This window comes from Lepisosteus oculatus, chromosome 12 (assembly GCF_040954835.1).
Source record: "Lepisosteus oculatus isolate fLepOcu1 chromosome 12, fLepOcu1.hap2, whole genome shotgun sequence".
Lineage (NCBI taxonomy): Eukaryota > Metazoa > Chordata > Actinopteri > Semionotiformes > Lepisosteidae > Lepisosteus > Lepisosteus oculatus.
Window position 1 is genome coordinate 3852912 of NC_090707.1, and position 14682 is coordinate 3867593.

The 14682-nt window shown below is 48.1% G+C and overlaps 1 protein-coding gene across 6 annotated transcripts in view; it reads left to right on the plus strand.

The window, feature by feature from the left end:
• The window catches only part of epb41l5 (erythrocyte membrane protein band 4.1 like 5), a 42073-nt gene that overhangs the window by 15467 nt on the left and 11924 nt on the right, over nucleotides 1-14682 (plus strand). For all 6 annotated transcript variants that reach the window (XM_069196682.1, XM_069196683.1, XM_069196684.1 and 3 more), the window contains exons 8-17: nucleotides 86-206; nucleotides 1245-1332; nucleotides 1735-1823; nucleotides 2213-2282; nucleotides 3908-4077; nucleotides 5479-5585; nucleotides 6129-6153; nucleotides 7757-7796; nucleotides 8089-8204; nucleotides 14198-14370. In XM_069196682.1, the coding sequence (XP_069052783.1) occupies nucleotides 86-206; nucleotides 1245-1332; nucleotides 1735-1823; nucleotides 2213-2282; nucleotides 3908-4077; nucleotides 5479-5585; nucleotides 6129-6153; nucleotides 7757-7796; nucleotides 8089-8204; nucleotides 14198-14370 (999 nt within the window). The remainder of the gene's footprint in view (nucleotides 1-85; nucleotides 207-1244; nucleotides 1333-1734; nucleotides 1824-2212; nucleotides 2283-3907; nucleotides 4078-5478; nucleotides 5586-6128; nucleotides 6154-7756; nucleotides 7797-8088; nucleotides 8205-14197; nucleotides 14371-14682) is intronic.

Genomic DNA, 14682 nt, shown 5'->3' on the forward strand with positions numbered 1-14682 from the left:
TTAGAGCCTGCGCTGCTGGTGTATCTGAACCTGCCTCTGAGCTGGACTCACTGACTGACGCCCTGTCCGATGCTGCACCTTTCAGCCGAGCTGGGCGACTGCGACCCTGCGGAGCACCCGCAGGAGCTGGTGTCCGAGTTCCGGTTCCTGCCCGAGCAGACGGAGGACATGGAGCTGGCCATCTACGACAAGTGGAAGGAGTGCAGGTGAAGTCGCTCCGCCTGAAGCACGTCAACACGCCCCTCCTGTCCTGTGCACCTCCCATTTGTCTTGGCCCTGAAATTCGGCCTGTGTGGGTCCTGGTGCCCCGGTAGAGGGATGGGGACACTACACTGTAAAAAAAGGGCTGTTCGGATGAGACGTAAGGGCGAGGTCCTGACTCTCTGTGGTCATTAAAAATCCCAGGGTGTTTCTTGAAAAGAGTAGGGGTGTTACCCCGGTGTCCAGGCCAAATTTCCCCCTGGCCTTTATCCATTATGGCCTCCTAATAATCCCTATCTCTGAACTGGCTTAATCTCTCTGCTTGCCTCCACACTGAGAGCTGGTGTATGGGGAGCGTACTGGTGCATCATCCAGGTGGGGCTGCACACTGGTGGTGGTGGAGGGGATCCCCATTACCTATAAAGCGCTTTAAGTGGAGTGTCCAGAAAAGAGCTATATAAGAAAAGCGCTATATTATAATTATTATAATTGTAGATGTGATGTGAGAGACAGGCTCTTATTCCTCTGTGAGTTATGAACAACATCCTCAGTAGGTTAGGAGGCTGAACTGTCAGGTGTGCTGCTATGGTATGACAAGTTAGGAAGCTGCCATTATTAACTTTTTATTAGAAATGGTAACATAAATGAAAATGTCACAGACATGGCACTAGGAGCAGTGTGCAAATCGATGACGGAGGGTACATCTTACCCTCTCAGATTGAACTTTGTGAGAGTAGGTTTCCCGGAAGAAACAGAACATTTCTGGAAGTGTCTCGGGCGAGCTGCGATTGCTAATGACCAGACTGGAATGTGCAGACTCATTTTCTGCAAGAGAGACTGTAAAAGTTTGTAAAGAGGAGCAATTTATCCAAACAGTTCTGGAGCAGCTTTCTTACATGTTAGAATACATGTGTGATGTTCTGTTTCCGCAGTCATTTGCGGGTGAATGACCAGTATGCATTTTTTGCGTATTCGTGAGGCTGGATGTTAAAAGGGATGCAGAAGGCTTGTAGCATCATCCTGCTCGCCTGTGTTGTTTTCAGAGGCCAGATGCCTGCACAAGCGGAGATAAACTACCTGAACAAAGCCAAGTGGCTGGAGATGTATGGTGTGGACATGCATATGGTGAAGGTGAGCAAAGAATACCTTTCCCTTCTCAAATCTCTTTGTTAAAGACAGAAAAAACAGCACTTCCCTTCCACTGGTGAGATTGAAGTGAGTGGTCAGCTATGATTAACAATAAATAGAAATCTATTAAGAAGGTATTTAGAATGTGCATTTTTATGTTGTGACTTTGAAACCATGGAGTGTATGTGATGAATGGGGTTTTATTTTAAGCATATTCTAGTTATAGATTGTTTCATTATACCGGATACCTCTATGCAAAGGTACTGTATGTGTAGTGGTAAAGTATTCACCCCATTGCTACCATATTGTAATAGATGAGCTATTTTTCCATGTGTCAGACATTGGCGTGTGAGTTACAGGCATGGACCTCTTGAGACTATAGTGACTTCTGCTTTCTCCCTGCAGGCCAGGGATGGGAATGAGTACAGCCTGGGGCTGACACCTACAGGAGTGTTGGTGTTTGAGGGAGACACCAAGATCGGCCTCTTCTTCTGGTGAGAACAGCTGTGCTCGGCTAGTGATGTCTGGAAACAAACATGTATTGACATGTGTAGCTGTCCTTTTATTTTAATGTTTTGATGCTGTGAAAGTGCTCCCAATAATTAAAAGCAATCGCAGATGCTTTGTTTGCTTTTAAAAAAAACAGATTTGCAGCTGGACTTGCCAGTGCTTCTTGACAGCCCCAGTAGTTCCTACTGGTACATTCAGAAAATTAGCTACTTTGCTGTTGTTTACTGGTTCCTGTATTGTTTCATCAGCAAGTCTTGGCAAGCCCAGCACGCAGCGAGGAGATTGCTGTGTTATCATAGCTCTTTAAGAGTAATGTCGCAAAGTGCAGCGGTCCTGTTTCTCAGCATGTTCCCTTGCCGCTTGCTTTGTGCAGGCCTAAGATAACCAGGCTGGACTTCAGGAAGAGCAAGCTCACTCTCGTCGTCGTGGAGGACGACGAACAGGTAAAGCACTCTGCCCTTCCCTCCTCGCCGCAGGGTCGCCAGTGCCAGGCGTGGCCCTGGTACCACAGCTCGTCAGCCGGTCGCTCTTAACGATCATCGTTGCTGTTCCGCCTTGCCCCGCGGTCGGTGAGCGGCTCAGCCAGGGCTTCCTGGGCTCGCGCAACAATCGGTCGCGCTTTGCCACGCTCCGCGGGCGGGCATTTCACCCGCTGTGCCATCGCCGGTCTTCGGCAGCGGTCAGCGCCGTTGATGTCCCGTCCTCCGGAGTCGTGCTCCCCTCCCGGGATCCTTACCCAGACCCCTCTGACTCTCGGATCCCCTCGCTCACGACAGTCTAACATTCTCGCTCGCTGATGTGGAAATTCATGGCCGAGGAATGTCCGTTCAAAACATTACATAAGTGGCAATGGGGACGCGAACTGTGATCCGCGCTGCCAGTAAGTGGTCAGATTAGCAAATCATTCGCCCTGCAGTCCTCCACGAGACAAGGAGATCTTTTCACGTGGTTTTTAAACTGGAAAATGACCAAGCCAAGTGCAGATCTGCACCCAGTAAATTAAAGGGGCACCTTATAAACTTCAACCCTCTTCACTGCCTTCCCCAGCAGGCACCGTGTGCTCTGTGTGAGTGATGGCAGAGCCGGCTGGCTGCTGTCCAGCCTGAGTTAATAAAACACCTCCCACTATCCCTGAGGCATTCCTGGTATCCCGAGCACAGCACTTAACAGTTTATAAAACGAGAGCTGCTAACTGCTAAAGAGAGGTATAAATTACTCTAAAGACTCTGCACAGCGGTGGAGAGGGGAGCTAATTGTCAGCCCAACTACCATCTCTGCATCTGCGTCATGTTTAGATTTTTCTCAATAAAAGGCATTTTTTGATTAAAAAGTTTTTATTCGGCGTCCTGTTAATCCTTTGCTCACATTCTTGAAAGTTGTAAATCATATTTATGCTGTCACTGTTACTTTTTGTGTGTGGAAATGTACAGTTTAATGGGCATTTTTGTTCTTGCGGATGCCCTGGCTAGAACTGTTTTCTGAAGCAGTTCAAAATGTGAATTGGGGAGTTTTATTTATTTAAAATCATTTTTTTGTGTGTGTGACAAACCAATTTTAAATTGATTTACCTATTTTGTACCTCAGCGAGTTTGGACGCGTGCAGCAGTAGTTTCGCTGCCAGCCATTCCCAGGGTGAACTGGTTTCTGCAGGAGAACACTGAGTCATGTTTTGCCAGTTTAGCTGTCAACAGCAGCACAAGACTGCGCTTGCTTTAAAAATTACAACAGTTTCGTTTTGTGGCGACAGTGTTAAGTATGACCTAAAGGTATGGTGAAGGTGTGAGGTCAGGTGCGTCCGTCTCTTATAGGAGCTCTGAAGGAACAGCAAGAATTGTAGCCTCCGCTTAAAGTGCAGCAAGTGAAATAGATACTAATGGAGTTTTTCCAAGCTTGGTTGGTTCTCTGTCTTAAACTTGTAAGGGATTTAAAGTGCTCATCGTGCAGTGTACCCAGTTGTGTTGTAAATTCATCTGGAGCGTATCTGGCGTTTGCAGAAGCAGAAGGCGTTTGTCTCTGGGGAGAACCATGCTGGAACGCTGGAAATGTCTCTTGCGTTCTCGGATTGCAGGGCAAGGAGCAGGAGCACACGTTTGTCTTCCGCATGGACCATCCCAAGGCCTGCAAGCACCTGTGGAAGTGTGCGGTGGAGCACCACGCCTTCTTCCGGCTGCGGGGCCCGGTCCAGAAGGGCTCCGCGCGCTCCGGGTTCATCCGCATGGGCTCCCGCTTCAGATACAGGTGCGCTCCCTTCCCTCGGACTCTGTCTCACTCCTCCTCCTCCCTCCTCTGTGGGAACCCCACTCTCCTCTGTGGGATCCCCGCTCTCCTCCTCTCTCCTCTGTGGGAACCCCACTCTCCTCTGTAAGATCCCCACTCTCCTCCTCCTCTCTCCTCTGTGGGAACCCCACTCTCCTCTGTAAGATCCCCGCTCTCCTCCTCTCTCCTCTGTGGGAACCCCACTCTCCTCTGTAAGATCCCCACTCTCCTCCTCCTCCCTCCTCTGTGGGAACCCCACTCTCCTCTGTAAGATCCCCACTCTCCTCCTCCTCCCTCCTCTGTGGGAACCCCACTCTCCTCTGTAAGATCCCCACTCTCCTCCTCCTCCCTCCTCTGTGGGAACCCCACTCTCCTCTGTAAGATCCCCACTCTGCTCCTCCTCCTCCCTCCTCTGTGGGAACCCCACTCTCCTCTGTAAGATCCCCACTCTGCTCCTCCTCCTCCCTCCTCTGTGGGAACCCCACTCTCCTCTGTAAGATCCCCACTTTCCTCTGTAAGATCCCCACTCTCCTCCTCTCTCCTCTGTGGGATCCCCAGTGCTAGAACACGGACCTTTGCTCTGCTTGTCGGCTGCATGTTCTTCATTGTTATGGTTATATTTATACTCGTGTTATTAAGTCTAAGGACCTCGGGGGTCACCATGTCCACAAATATTTGTGCAGCAAATGTGAAGGTAGGGTGTCTTGGGAGACATTTCAGAATAGGGACACCTTTTCCTTTTTTTGCTGAGGCATGCTTCCAGATAAGTAGGACAGCATCTTTCAAGTCATTCCGATGAGTTCCAGAATATTCCCATGGAATTAAAATCCACTCGCAAGCTGGCAAGGGGACTTGTATAGTACTGTTTTCACAGGAAAGCGTAGGAGATTGTTTGCCGTGTCCTTGTGATGGTGACGCTTAATTAAAATGGTATTTGTTTTTTTTAGGGTATAGAATTCGGTGAGTGGATGTATTATTAGGTTTTGTAAAAAAGAGTTTGGAAACTCGCCAGGCATTTCTAATCTTTTATTTTACCTTAACTAATAACCACGTTCTGTAAAGGCAGCATGTTGAATTCAAGCTCGTGAATAAGCACCGATCGCTCTGAAGTGTTTATTGATTAATGGAGGTTATGCCTCGGCTTGCTGACAGCACTTGCACACAACATTGCTGCTGTCGTCTGATTGATACTGCAAAGCGTAATTCAGTCGAGCACTTTACTTGCTGAATGCTTTTAACATTCTTGTTAGCTGGTTGGCGTTTTATCTTCAGTTTGGAAATACCATGAGAGAGAGAGAGAGAAACCGTGATGAACTCTGATCATGTTATGGTTTGGAAAGCAAAGCAAACCAAACTGCCTTGTGCTTCCTGCTTCCGTTTCAGTGGGAAAACGGAGTACCAGACCACCAAAGCCAACAAGGCCAGGAGGTCGGCTTCCTTTGAGCGGAGACCGAGCAGGCGGTACTCCAGGAGGACCATGCAAATGAAAAGTGAGCCGGTCCTCTCTTTCTCTTTCTTCCTGCAACACTTAGAATCAGTCATTTTCCTTTATTCTTTAAACCCACGCTCTTTGGGATGACGAGCCGATCGATTGAGATAATCGCCTCGACTCTCGTGCGCCGCACACATGGGAGGATGGGGAAGCGACCTCTGACCCACCCACCTTGGAACCAATCATCTTTTCACGCGCCACGGGAAGCACCGCCCTTTACCAGAGGTTCGGTGCTGATTGGAGGAGAGGCGCGTCCCTCAATACCAGAACCTGCAAGCGCCTAAGAAGCCATGTGGGTCTCTTGAAAGCTGGGAGAGCCCTGGCCACCTCATCCCACAATGCCTACAGCTGAGCTGACCAATTATAAGAGGCCATTTTGATGAAACTCATGGATGTTTGTAAGGAATGTTTACACATTACAGGGATCTGTGATTGCGTTTCTGTCCTGTTCAAATCACAGTTATCTAATTTGATGTATATTTTTTTCACTTTTATTTTAAATGTGGTGCTTGGAACTAACTGCTTTCTACTGTTCCCACAGCTGCCAACAAAAACCAAGAGACAAAGTAAGTCCTTTCATTACAACATGTCAAAATCCAGCTTCTTTTCATCGATGCCTGTTTGAAAGGGGAAAAAAAGATTTATTCACCAGAAATATGCATGATCACCTTCTCTTTTCAAACAGCACATATCTGACTAGTCAGAAGTATCGCATTACACCGTGAGAGTTTTAGTTGAAGAGCTAGAAACCCCAAACAGCAGCTCTGCCTCCAGCAGGCCCCGTTGTTTGGGTTTGCGGTTTGGACAGCCGATTTGTCTCATGCTGGACTGGGAGCGTCCTCAGCCCAGCTAGCTCTGCCTGTAGAGGAGTGTACTCCTCTGCCCTTGTAGTTCTCCTGGTCTCGCAGTCGGTCACTGGGACGTCGAGCAGGGGATGTTTGCAGTTAAGTGCATCCTTTTGGAAGGATTGACTCATTTTGAAATTAAGGCTCTTGTTTTACCGTGGGGGTGGCCTTCTGGCAGAAATTAAACCGAAATCCTGAGGGCTTGAGATGGCAGTGCACCGTTTGTAAGAGTAGGGGTGTTAACCCTGGGGTCCTGGCTAAACACTCCTCCATCCACATAGTCTGTAAGTCTGTAAGTGCCCCTTAATTCCCCGTGCCCCTGCTGTGTGACACCCATGTGGGTGCTACCCCTCCGTGGTCCCAGCCCATGTGTGAGAGCACTGTGATCCAAAGCCCTCTAGGAATGCAAGGAACTAATACAAATATGTGATTTGGTTAAGTAGAAAAGATGCATTTCATTGCAGTTCTCATTGTCTTTTTACAGTTATTGTTCTTGGTGATTACCACAAGCTAAATACACAGCCTTAGGAGCAGTTTGACTCATTCCTGACCCCATCGCCTGGGAACCAACCAGCACGCACGCTTTCGTCCACAGTGCCAAGCCAGTAGAATTTCCTTCTGTGTTGTTCAGAAAACACCCTCCCTGCTTCTACAGCCATGTCTCCGATTCTCTCGAGCTCCATCCTTGCTTCACCCGAACGTTATATAACATTTTATCCACTCTGTGTTTTAGGTTGCTGAGTGTCCACTGTGGACAATAGTTTCAACAGCCTGGTCTTGGTGATCAGCTTGCCAGGGATGAGCTGAGCACTGGCTGTAAGGGCTGGGCAGTGTACAGAGATTGTGGCAGCTAACTGAGCCTCTTCAGGTCTGGTCGAGAGAGGGCTGGCAGGGTTAGGACTGTGAATGAAGAGAGTGCTAGGAAACATGATGATGTTTATGATGATGGCCTTTTCACCCTTGATACATTTGTAATTCTGTAGAGGGAAACAAAGTGATGCCTTATCATTTTACAAAGTAAAAACTTTGCGAAATTTAGTCCCATTGCCGTTACTTGGCAGTTCAAGATCAGGTTTAAAACCGGCACCTGAGCGACCCTATTGAGGGTCAAAGGTAACCGTGGGGCCTGGTCTGCCCGAAGTGTCTCCGTTGTGCTGGTTGACTGCAGGAGCTGTCTTGGCCGCTCTGTGGGAAGGAGGCTCAGATACCGCTCACCACTCTTGTCTGTGTTGCTCAGGCTATCATATCTGTTGTACTGTTTCATTTGCCCCTAGCTGCATGAGCTGTGTGCACTAACAGGCTGTGTGTTTCCTTCCCCCCGCAGTGCACACAACAATGGCGTCAATCAAACCAGTGATGCAAAGGTAATAATGGGCTTTTACTCCCCCGTTTCTGCCTTGACATCTGACAGCAGCGAATAAAGCCAGTCAACAGTTCAAGTAGTAGTGAATCTGTGTATTCCAGGAGGCACTGGCCTAGATCTCTTAACACTTGCATGCCAGACTGATAGTTGTGTGGAGATATGCACAGCAACCTTACCTGGTTTTGAGTACAGGGGCAGTGTCCCCAATATGTAAGTGGCTGTCTTACTGTTGGCTGTGCCCCACTGAGCGTCCCGGTGGTCTGAACCTGCCCTGGCCTTCCTGCCCCCTCCAGTCCCTGACCCCCCGCCTGGCCCTGCCCGTGGTCACCGCCGCGCCGGCCGCTCCTGTCCCGCTGGAAGTCCAAACCCTCCCCAGGAGTCCTGCAGCCGGCCACTCGGACAAGAGAAGGTAAGCGCCTCGTGGGTTTAATGCCAGAAACGTATTCGAGCCCTGAGCTTGTGAAGTCCAACGTGGAGCTGCTGAGTCACGGTTCAGTGTGCTGCTTGCCGATCATTGTGGGGAGAGAAGTAGCAGCGCCAGCCTTTGACCTTTGACCTTTGCCCTCATCGGATCTCGGAAGCCGTGCGAGACTGGGCCTGTCAGGCAGAGCTCCTTTCGAGCTGAACGGCACATTTCCCCAGTCTTGTGTGTCGTTGGGAGCCGCCAAAAACAAATGGTGTTCGGTTGACTTGTTTTGATTTTTAATTTGCGTATTGTTTGTTGTAGCTTCATGTGACTTACTGGCACTTAATGGCCTTTCTAAAGGCAAGGTATGTATCGATGGCAAAACCGCTTTGGCAAATCAGTGGAACTTTGATGATTGCTGCAGGGGAATTGGGGGCTGCTCTTGATTTCTTCCCTCTGTGAATCGAGCCGGTGATCGGGGGTCTCCTCTGTCTTGTCTCTGCTTTAATCGGGGGTGGCAGTGTGGTGGCAGGCTGGGCTCCCTCTCGCGGGGAGAGGAGAGAGCTGTGCTCTTGGGGTGCTGGGTGAGCGGTGGGTGCCTTGCCCTGGTTAACCTCTTGACAGAATCAACCAGCTTGTCGTGTCCTGTGCCTCAGAGACTCCGTCCAGGATACACACGGACAGTACAAAGCTTAGGAAATGCTCAAATGCAAAAACTGTGCATTTTAACCTTCCTTCCTAGTTACTGATCCATTTTCAGTAGATACATGTACTTAGACTGTCATTTTGTAAATAAACGGTTTAAGACCAAATACACAAATATAATTCAATAGATGAAACCTCAAGGAACTCAATGAATGAAATATGACAAAAACATTCTGATGAAGTTCAAAGAGCAGGAGGCAGGTCTTAAAGAAAACTTAAATATATCATCATAGATATTTAATTACGCTAAACAGGAAAAGTTATTTGTCATGACTTGTAATTAAATTTTAATTAAAATTGATCTTAATTTAAGCTGACTGAATGCAAAAGATTGATAGAAAATTCAATTGAATATTGTTTCATGATTATGTAATGGTTAAGCTTTATCAACACAGGGGTTTTCACTGGGGGAAGGGCTACTTTTTAGCTGAACTTCTCAATAGCTCGCCGATTGACTATGAAGGAAGGTGCGTAAAATAAGCTTGAACATATTCTTTAGCATTTAAGCTTGTAACGGCAGTCTTCTGCGAGGGGCAGTGCTACAGGGCGACTGTGCTCCTCGGATCGGGAGGAGGGGGGAGGTTTTCAGTGCCCGTGTTGGCAGCTGGAGGTGATCTCGCCCACAGTTCTACAGTTCAGGCGAAGAACGTCATTTGGTTTTTAAGGAAGTAGTTTTATTGGCCGCTTCCCCGGCGTGGTTTCCCGTGAGACCCCGAGCTCCCCCTCTGCCCGCTGGCTCGCGATCGTGCTGCTCCGCCTGGCCGGTTGTGGCTCCTGCAGGACAGGCCGGCCCGGCCCGGCCCAGGCCCCACCCCTGCGCTCGTCGGGTCCTTCTCCTCGGCAGCCCTCTGCTTCTTCTTGCATGCCAAAATCCATGGCTTCAGAAATCAGTGGCGATGATTTATGCATTTGCTTTGTGCTTTAAAGACCGAGTTTCATTTTAAGACCGTTGCTTTACGGGTTTGAAAAGCTCCTTCTCCGCTGCACCGTCAGTCCTGTCCGCTCTCTCTGATCCTTCTTGTCCACAGCTGTGCTCTTAAAGTGGCTTCTGCGCAGAAAGTATTGGCAAGTTAATAAAGCCCCTTACTACAGGTCAAGAAACCTTCACAGTGTATTAAACAGAAAATGATACATTTTACCTTTGTTCCACAAAGTGCTTAACCTTAGCACAATACTTCAAAGTTAATGTGATGTCCAAAATGTTTCATGTCGGAGTTGGAATTAAAAAAATAAATAACTCCAGAGAGGCATTCAGATATTTTAAAAGGGAGCTGAAGACATTTATCCTCTCTTTTCTTCTGGTCCACGTTGGAAGGACAATCTGAGGTCGAAGTAGATGAGAAGTTTCAAAGCAGCCCTTGAAAGTGTGAGGCAGTGTCAGTAACCTCGGCCCCCAGATTTCTGAAGGAGCGACTAATGAAAGGGCTGGTGTTGAGAGGCAGGTTTTACAGCCTAAAGAGACCTCTGTGTAAATCAAACAGAGGAACTCTTTATTTCTAAAAGTACAAGCCCCAAAATGCATTGTGCTAGCCTTCCGTCACACGGAGAAGCACGCGGGTGGGGAATTTCTGCGAGAGAAGCATCCGTGAGAGATTCCTCCCTTGTTTCCTGTCTGTTGCCAGCTTGGTTGAAACGCGTGCCCCTGCTTCCTCATGGTGTTCTGCTGCTTGTTCCCTGGCCCTGCCTCGCACCTCCCTGCGCCACTCACACACGCCCTGCCCTGCCTGCCCTCCCCTCCGCCAGGCCCCCCGCCCCCCGCGGCCAAGCGCCACACTCCCGCCGGCGCCTTTGCCATCGCTGGGACACGACCAGCTGCGGCGGAGGCTGATGGGAGGAGGAGGAGGAGGAGGAGGAGGAGGGGGGCGCTGAATGACCTGCAGGACCAGGCTGCTGGGAAATTCTCTCCACGCCAGACGACGTCTCTTCGTTGTAGCACTGCCCCTCCTCAGCCCAAGCATTTCGGATGCTGGGGGAGAGAACTTTTGCAAGATGATGGTATTAGTATCATGTCTGCAAACCAACGGCGATGATGTCAGCTGAATCGCATTTTATCTACAGTAATATGCACATTTATTTTCCTCTATGACAGATGATAACGGCCTTCAAAATCAATGTCTTTAATGTAAAAAAAAAAATCGTGATTTTAGCCAGTTACCTTGGTAACCCTCCCAACTAGTTTGTTTTTTTTCTTTTAGAAAAGGCTTGCTTGTACCAATTTCAATATTTTACCAATAAGTAATAAGTTTAATAAACAACTGTTTAGTACATTCTCCACACCTGGCCTTAGATCTCTCAGCACTACAACCTGCAGTAATGAACAATTATCACACAGACCCACGCATAGTACTCGTCTTCAAGATTTGTCAATTAGTTTATTTTGCATGTGGAATACACTCAATATCAGTAGCAGGATTCAAGTTTTATTAATATTGAAACACATTATTGAAGCCTCTAATCAGCATGGACTGGGTTCAACCTTGTGTGAAGCATGACTTGGAGAGAATTTAAAACAAAGATAACGGTTCAGTCAAGTCAGTGGCTGTCCAGTATTAAATCAGAAATGGTGTCCCATCTTATCTGTGCACTGACACAGATGGTTAATGGTGTGCTAATCTCTTTAATACTTCACTTATCTGGAACAAAAAGTTTTCTGTAAACATTAATTGTGCTGTTAAACTCTGTAGTAAATATTATAATGAAAAATATTATGCAATAAAATAACAGTGCCTTTGTTCTGGTATTACCAACCTGAGAATACTCCGTGTCATTTGAATCAAAATCAAAGAGCATTTTTTAATTATGTTGTTAGAATGGAATTTCCTCACTGATGCAATCACTAAGGTATGTTATTTGCAGGCTACATTATAGGAACCTGGTTTGCTGTGGTCAGTACTGTAACGGGTGTTAAAGTTGAGCAGTTTTCATGCCATTAGTGTGAAAATACTCATCTAGTAGTGGATACGTCTGCCTGCTTTATCATACTGTCAGCAGGGGTCTTCTGCACCTGGTCTTCCTCCTAGCTTCGTCCTCTGCACCTGCAGGTGAAGAATAGCTTTTTGACACCCGAACTGGCCCTCAGTTTGGCCAATATCGGTCCTTTGGCATCGGTGCTTTAAAAAACAAAAAAACTGGAGTTCATCATCACTGTTTTAAGATCGATTTATTTTCCACTGCGATCCTCCCAGCACCCCCGAGTTGGGCCGCGCGGCCACTGCGCCTGGCCGTGAGGTTTAATCTGGCTTGGCGTTGGTCGGTTCAGGGTGTGGCCCTTTTCCACAGTTCCCATCGAGGTGAAGCTCCCCGTGGTCCTGGGAATCCCCCAGCTGGCGGGAGTGCGGGGGTCGGCGCGTGTATTTGCAGCACGGCGCGGCCGAGACGCCCTCTCTGCTGGAGCTCGGAGCGCCGCTGCTCTCTAACCCTGTCTCCCAGGAGGGAGGGTGGTGTGGGTTTCTGCGGGCCGGGCTGCCCTAGGACGGGAATACAGCAGCCCCTCGCACCCCAGCCCACACCAGCGCGTCCTGCACTCCTCTCGGCCTGTGCGATGTCCGCAGGAGACGTACCTCTGCTCCAGTCAGTGCTGCCCTCGCCCCGGGCGCTCCGGGGCTGGCAGTGTGGGTGAGCAGACGACACCGGCAGGGTGCTTGCCTCAGAAAGAAGCATTCGTGAGCAGCCTCTCCCATGCTTGCGTGATGGTGAGCCCAGGCGACAGGCAGCCATCTCCTTGGTCAATTCAGTTTCTCTGTGGCGAGCATCTGAACGCCAGGTATATGGCGAGCCTCGCCTCTTCTCTCGGTGCTAAAAATCTCGCAGGCAGAGCTTTGGGGCTTTTATCCAGTGTCTGAATAGAGGGGCATCATCTTTCCTTCAAGAGCCTGGTAAATCGTTTCTTCAAAATTAACACGTAGCCCCGCCAAGGATGGAATAAGATGTTTTTTAACTCAATGACAGCTGTGTTGATTGACCTGCTTTCTGCCCCACTGAAGTCCAGTAATGTCAGAGCATGCAGTTAGACAGAACAAGAACGTTCTGAAGGCGGGTTCTGTGGAAGTGCCTTTTCACTGCGACGGGCGTAGACTGGGGCTTGTTTGGGTTTGCTCATCTGTCCCCCGGTGGTTATGACATTATTAACCCACCCATGTTAATCCAGAGTGGGACCCAGCTACACTTATAGGTAAGTACAGTGGATCCGTTGTCAATTTACTGTGTGTCAACATTAGCTCATTCTGTCGTCTTGTGAGCGTGACGGTGCTATTCTGTGCCCTTGTACTGTAATTCAGCCCTGGAACAAGTCCAGGATGTGGATATAACTGTGACGAGCTCAGATGGTTGCCGACAGTGCTTGCCTTTCTGTTTTCCAGTTTTTTATTTTTCTGATTTGTCTTATTGCTTATTGTCTTATTGCTTTGATTATTTTTTTCCCCCGCCACTGACAGCATTTCCTTTATGAAACGTGTTTTTGAGGGCACCTCTCAGCCTTTTTCTCAGCCACGGAACACTGAAGACACTGAATTCGATGCCAAACTAAATAGCTGAGAAGACGTGGCCGTAGCCTGACAATTTGTCGTGACTATGAATTCAGACCTAAGCAGGGCGTCAGGAGTACCGAGGGAAGCAGCAGTGCACGAAGGAAATGTATCCTGATGCATTTATACTAGGAAATTACCTCAGAGAGGTGTAAGGGTTGGTGATAAAAGCAAGGCCGTTTTGGGGCTGTGTTTTAGCTCTTCATTGCTGGTAGAGCTACTGCTGGGGTTTTCCAACAATTAACTGAGCTTCCTGTTGTCTTCGGCGAGTGGCTACAAGGTGAGCCTTGGTGCCGTGGGCGTTGAGGTGCAGTTTGCGCAAGGCTTGACGAGGGCTTTTGTACAACCTGGCCTTTAATAGTGCTGTATGGAAATTGCGTTAGGTACCAGAAACCAGGTTGATTTCCTGTGGACAGGAAGAGCTGTGCAAGGGAACATTTCTTCCCTGACTTGGGGTTAAGCTGAAAAACACCTTTCTTTTGTGTGTCCTTTATTTGACTCTTCATTCTTTTGTGATTTTGAGAGTATGAATTTGATCAAGGTATCTATACGAGCAACCAGTAGTAATGGGTTTGTCAGAATTAGCTATAGAAATGTCTTTTATAAGGGGGCTTGTACCAGTGTTTTACTGGGCCTTTGGTGAGTAATGGAAATCTTTGTGACATCTACTTCACATGAATGTTTCAGTAATCACGTGTGCAGTTATGATGGAATTCTTGTTCGGGGTTTAGTTGTGATGTTTAGTTTCTCTCCCTTCTCCCCCTGCAGTCTGCCACTTGTTGCTGATTTGCTAGACTGCAAGGATCTGTTGGAGACATGTGTTGACGAGGTCATCGGGGCACCAGTAACCATGACAACTCCAGGCATGCCTGACGAAGTAGGCCTCAGTGCCGCTCCCTCTGGATCCAGTGAAAACGAAGAGGAGAAAATCTCTCTGTGTGGTAAGGACTAACCCGGACACAGCTACTCTAGTTTCATGAGAGAAAAGAGATTAAAGACTTTCGTGTCACAAAACTGACACATGGCAATCTGTGCTTTTTGCTGTTATTAATGAAAGACTGTTTTGTTGCAAATTTGTTTTTATTTCAAAAGATCACTTTGCATTACTGGTGACCATCTGGAAAGCGTCCCTCAGTGCATTTTTAGTTGCAGATTATAGCTTTTGTATAATTTGTGTTAGCTCTGCCTCTGAAGCTCTGGAGTGTTTTTTTTTTCCATTGCCCTTCTACAAAGATGCAAAGCGGGTGGTTTGA